At 38.7% G+C, this 4,523-nt stretch overlaps 1 protein-coding gene across 1 annotated transcript in view; it reads left to right on the top strand.

Annotated features, from left to right (window-relative positions):
- The window catches only part of NOX4 (NADPH oxidase 4), a gene marked incomplete at its 5' end in the record, with an annotated part of 81,709 nt that overhangs the window by 10,583 nt on the left and 66,603 nt on the right, over positions 1 to 4,523 (top strand). The window contains 3 exons of the mRNA XM_010146104.1: positions 1,059 to 1,287; positions 3,318 to 3,482; positions 3,632 to 3,694. Of these exons, the coding sequence (XP_010144406.1) occupies positions 1,059 to 1,287; positions 3,318 to 3,482; positions 3,632 to 3,694 (457 nt within the window). The remainder of the gene's footprint in view (positions 1 to 1,058; positions 1,288 to 3,317; positions 3,483 to 3,631; positions 3,695 to 4,523) is intronic.

The following is a 4,523-nucleotide window of genomic DNA, read 5'->3' as shown; positions in this document are numbered from 1 at the left end:
AGTAGCCTGTTGGAGTTCATTTAAGTTGTCCTACTTCTTTCTCTTCTTGTGAATTAAACACTGTCACCGCCACTGCTATGTTTGTACTTTTGGGAGAGGAGCAGGGAGATACGTCCTTATGTTTGATTGTATGCTTGAAATGAGCCTTCACTACATGGCCTAGTGCTCAGAAGACACGTCTCATCAGAGATTGTGTCAGTGTGCCTTATTTCCCAGCCAGCGCCATTCTGTACAGCTGTCATTTAGCCCTTTGTGTAAATATTTCTCCTTGTACTTTCACCGTCATCAAGCCCAGATTTGGGGGCAAGTAGTACTTCCGAGGAATTTTATTACTAGTATTAATGGTTCTTCCCTGTTTTCGGTGATTCATTCATGTGTTGAGATATCCCAGAGTGTCTCAGGTTTCCACTTCTTTCTTCATAGTTTCTAGCTGAGCTGCAAAGTTCTCACTTCATTTTACTGTGAATTTTGCTTAAAAAACAAGCATGGACACCACAAAATAATTTGCAAGAAAGGTTCCTCGGCTATCATGCAAGGCTTTATTTTTACCTTGTATCTAATTTGTCAAGATGATTTTCAAAGAAGCAAATTATACCATTGTGTGCAAACCTGGTAAACACCAAGTGGTGGGAACATTCCTGCAGTTTATGATTTGGCAACAGGCTGCTTCTGCTACAGATTGTCTTAAAAAACTAGGCTTACTGACTGTGGGGAGGATGAGTGAAAACAGCCTGGGTGTGATCGAACGGGAAATGTGATTATTTAATTTTTTTTCAAGGCTCCCACAATATCTTCCCCCTTTCAAGCACTATTAAGCTTGAGGCGGTTCAGTGGGGCAGGGCCAAGTGAACTGGAAAGGTTAAACCTTGCCTCTAGTGACAGAGGGCTCCATTGTTGCAAAACTTCGATCTCATTGAAAGTCCTGAAAGCAAACGGAATAAAAATTCTTACAGCGGATTAGCATTGTGACTTCGTTCTAAAAACCTGTCTGAATTAAGATAAGTTGCTTGGGTTTTGACAGTTGCTTCAGTGTCTTTGCTATTTTTATTTTCCTGTAGGGGAGTGCTCAAGTACCAGACCAACTTAGAGGAACACCCCCCTGGTTGCTTTAACCCTAACAAAACACTCCGACAGAATATGACGGTGCCAAAGGCTTTTGAAGAGCTGTTTCCTCATTATACTGCTGAGCCTTTCCCAGAGAATTTACCAGTACCAGAACCTCTTGTACAAAATAACTTTATGAGAATTTGTTCCGAGGAACCCAAGTTCCAGTCACACTTCCCAGAGGTCTGTATGATCCGACGTTTCAGGTATTACAAGCCATGCCAAGTGTTTCAGTTAGCCATAACCACTAATTATTGCTTTTCCAGACCAGATGTTTTAATAATGGAAAATATTATAAAAACCTTTCCAGGCATTCAAAGATTTGGTGGGGAAAAAACAATCTGTATTAAACCTTGAACTGAATACAATGCGGTGCATAGAATTGGATGGAAAAATGTCAAAAGATTGGCTGTAATGTGCTTTTTTGTACAACACGATAAGAGATGTGTTGGTCTTGCTATAAATGTGACTTCAAATTACAGTGTAGCTCTTCAGAGCAAATATTTATAATGTATTCATAAGGTCCTTTTGTAAGCATTGTGAGGCAGTAGTTAATTGAAATAATCAAACTCCATTTGTTCTCTTTTCTACCATGTGAATGCAAGTCCTAATACTCATTTCTGGGTTGCAGTTAGTTGTGGTTTGGCTTTGTATAGCCTGTTGTTTGCAGACAGGCTTGTTTTGTATGTGGCGAGGGTAAATGAGTGTGATGACAGTGGGGATAGAAAAGCCTTTTCTTTTTCTGTTTTCCATTTTGCTTTTGTTTCTTTCTGTTTTGCAGCAGCAGCTTTTTCTTCATACAGATTTTCTCTTTTCTTTTGAGAAAAGATGAGCTGGGCTCTATAGACAAGTAGCTTGAGGAGGTTTGGGAATATGGAGTTCACAAGTCCAAGTTCTACCATTCAAGATGGTCCCATATCAGACCTCACGGGAGTTTCTCTTTGTTATGATCATTGTTTTCTGTAGTACACATATCCCCCTTACTAGCTGCTGTGGGAACTACGGAGCATGTGATCATAATAAGAAACAGTCAATTCTGCATTGAAGTCCTCCAACAAAGTTCTTTGGATTTGCATTTTGTGTGGTAATACTCCTGAATTACAAGCATCAGTGTGTATCTGGCTCCAGTGACCCACAGGACAACAAACAGTCTTACAGGCTTAACAGTCCTACTTTAGAGCTGTTTATGGGAAAAGAAATGCCATGGAAAGAAATGGCCACTCAGTGTTCCCCTGGCAGCTTGTAACATTATTTAGGACTTGTTTTTTTTTTTGTTGGGAAGTGTTTTGTGCACTTAGTGATACCAAGTTTAAAAAATTAAAAGCCTTGGGTATTGTGAGTTACTGAAGTTTTCAAGGCCAGAGGTGCCTGAGGAATTTAAATACTCTGATAGTTGCAAAAAATGCTGGTCTGTAACTTCAAAACTTGGGAAGGGAAAGTGGATGAGGGTTGAGAGCACTTCAGTGCCATGGACTGAATGACTGAGCAGATACAGAATTAGTAGTTAGCTCTGCCATAAACTGTTAGCAATAGCCTCTTAGGATGGGATTTATCTGAACAGCTGCAGATGTCTCCATCTGAGGTAGTCAGCCGGGGCTCCCCGTATAATCACTGCAGAGAAATGGGCATTTCCAGGGCATTATTTTTTAGCATACACATCTTCCACAGGGGAAATGAATTGTGATTTAGAAGTGCCCGTTTGTCTCCCATGTGTATGATTTTACACTAGTTTAGTATAGGCATAAATTCTATAGCGTAAGAATCTTTCTTTCTTATGTTTTTGCTTGTACCTGAGATGATTAAAAGAAGGTAATAGTCAAAAGATACTGCAAGTCAGACAGTGGTTTTCCACAAAGGTTAAACCAGTTTTATAGTACTCTGGTCGGTTAGGTTTTGGAACTGTGTCATTCACCGCTGAAACCAGTTGCAATCTGACTTAACTAGACAAAACCAGAGTAACATTAAGATTTTGTTCCTGGTGAGTTGTATGATTGAAATTTTTTCTGCTTGTGGATGATGCCGCCGGCTAGACTGAGCAAGCCTCCATAACACTCTTGTATTTCTGCATGTAGAGAGATGTGGAGGTTACTTCTGACCAAAACACTGTTCCACAACAGATGGGAAATGAGGTCCCACAAGCACTCATGTAGTTTTTATACTAGAAAACATAAAATGAAAAGTCCTTGAGGTAACATATTTTTGTTTTCCCATAGACCTGGTTTTGGATTTCTGGACCTCTGTGCTTGTACTGTGTGGAAAGGCTGTACCGCTACATCCGCAGCAATAAACCAGTCACAATAACTTCAGTGATAAGCCATCCCTCCAATGTCCTTGAAGTAAGAATGGTGAAAGACGACTTTAAAGCAAGGCCTGGTCAGGTGAGTTAATGTGCCCCTGAAAAAGTCACTGCTATTCTTGTAGCATTGTCTATAGGGATTACTATCACTTTGTATGTGCTAACCCATCACTGAATGCTTCAAACATATCTTTTCTATCTTTTTATTTTCTCTGGCTGATTTTGTTTCAGTATGTTATCCTACACTGTCCAAGAGTGTCCACACTGGAAAGCCATCCATTCACCCTTACAATGGTAAGAAAGATGATTTTTTTCTGTACTTTCCCTTTTACTTATATTTGATAAGCAAAAGGCAAATGTTCTTTATTTCCTTCAAGGTGAAAATTCCCTCCACAAGAGGTTGTGTTTTGTTTATAAGGGTACCGATGAATTTGAAATGGGATGGTTATTATGTATGACAGTACTCAATACATATTTAATTTTCTCCAGTGTTGAGAAAATGATAATGGGTGCTTTTTCAAAGTCTTCCATAAATGGGAAAAAAAAAAAAATCGATGTGATTTTGATCATTCTTTCATACATGAGGTTTCAGACATTTTTGTAGACCTTAATGCAGAATAAGCACAAATTGGAATTAATTTTCTGTCATTCAATGAAAAGACAGTCCTATTAAATGCTTTTTCCAAAGTCAGAAAAACATCAGGTTTAAAAAAAGAAATTTCTAAAATAGTCTTCTGCTTCGATGACTTAAAGTGATGTATCAGTGAAGTCAGTAAAACATTGGAATTATTTTTCACTCAGCTCAATTGATCTAGAATAGGAATTGGACACCATGGAGACAGACTTTTTTATTTTATTTTATTCACTTTATTTTATAAAGTGAAATTGTGTATAAATAGACCTGAAGTTCTCCAGGAGTGAGTGGTGCAGAGGTCAAAGAGATGCTAGCAAAAATCACTGTACTACACTGGCTGTGTTGTTTAAAAAGTAGAGTCTGAGATTATTAGTGGCAGTCTTTTCCTTCCAAAGAGAATAAAGGCTTTAGGACTGCCTGAAGTGAATATTCTTCTTCGGGAAGACCATGGATACTCACGTTTGATTGTTTTCTTTGGGCTGATAGCTG

The sequence above is a fragment of the Buceros rhinoceros genome, unplaced genomic scaffold, assembly GCF_000710305.1.
Source record: "Buceros rhinoceros silvestris isolate BGI_N320 unplaced genomic scaffold, ASM71030v1 scaffold6052, whole genome shotgun sequence".
Lineage (NCBI taxonomy): Eukaryota > Metazoa > Chordata > Aves > Bucerotiformes > Bucerotidae > Buceros > Buceros rhinoceros.
This window is presented reverse-complemented; position numbering and strand designations above follow the sequence as displayed.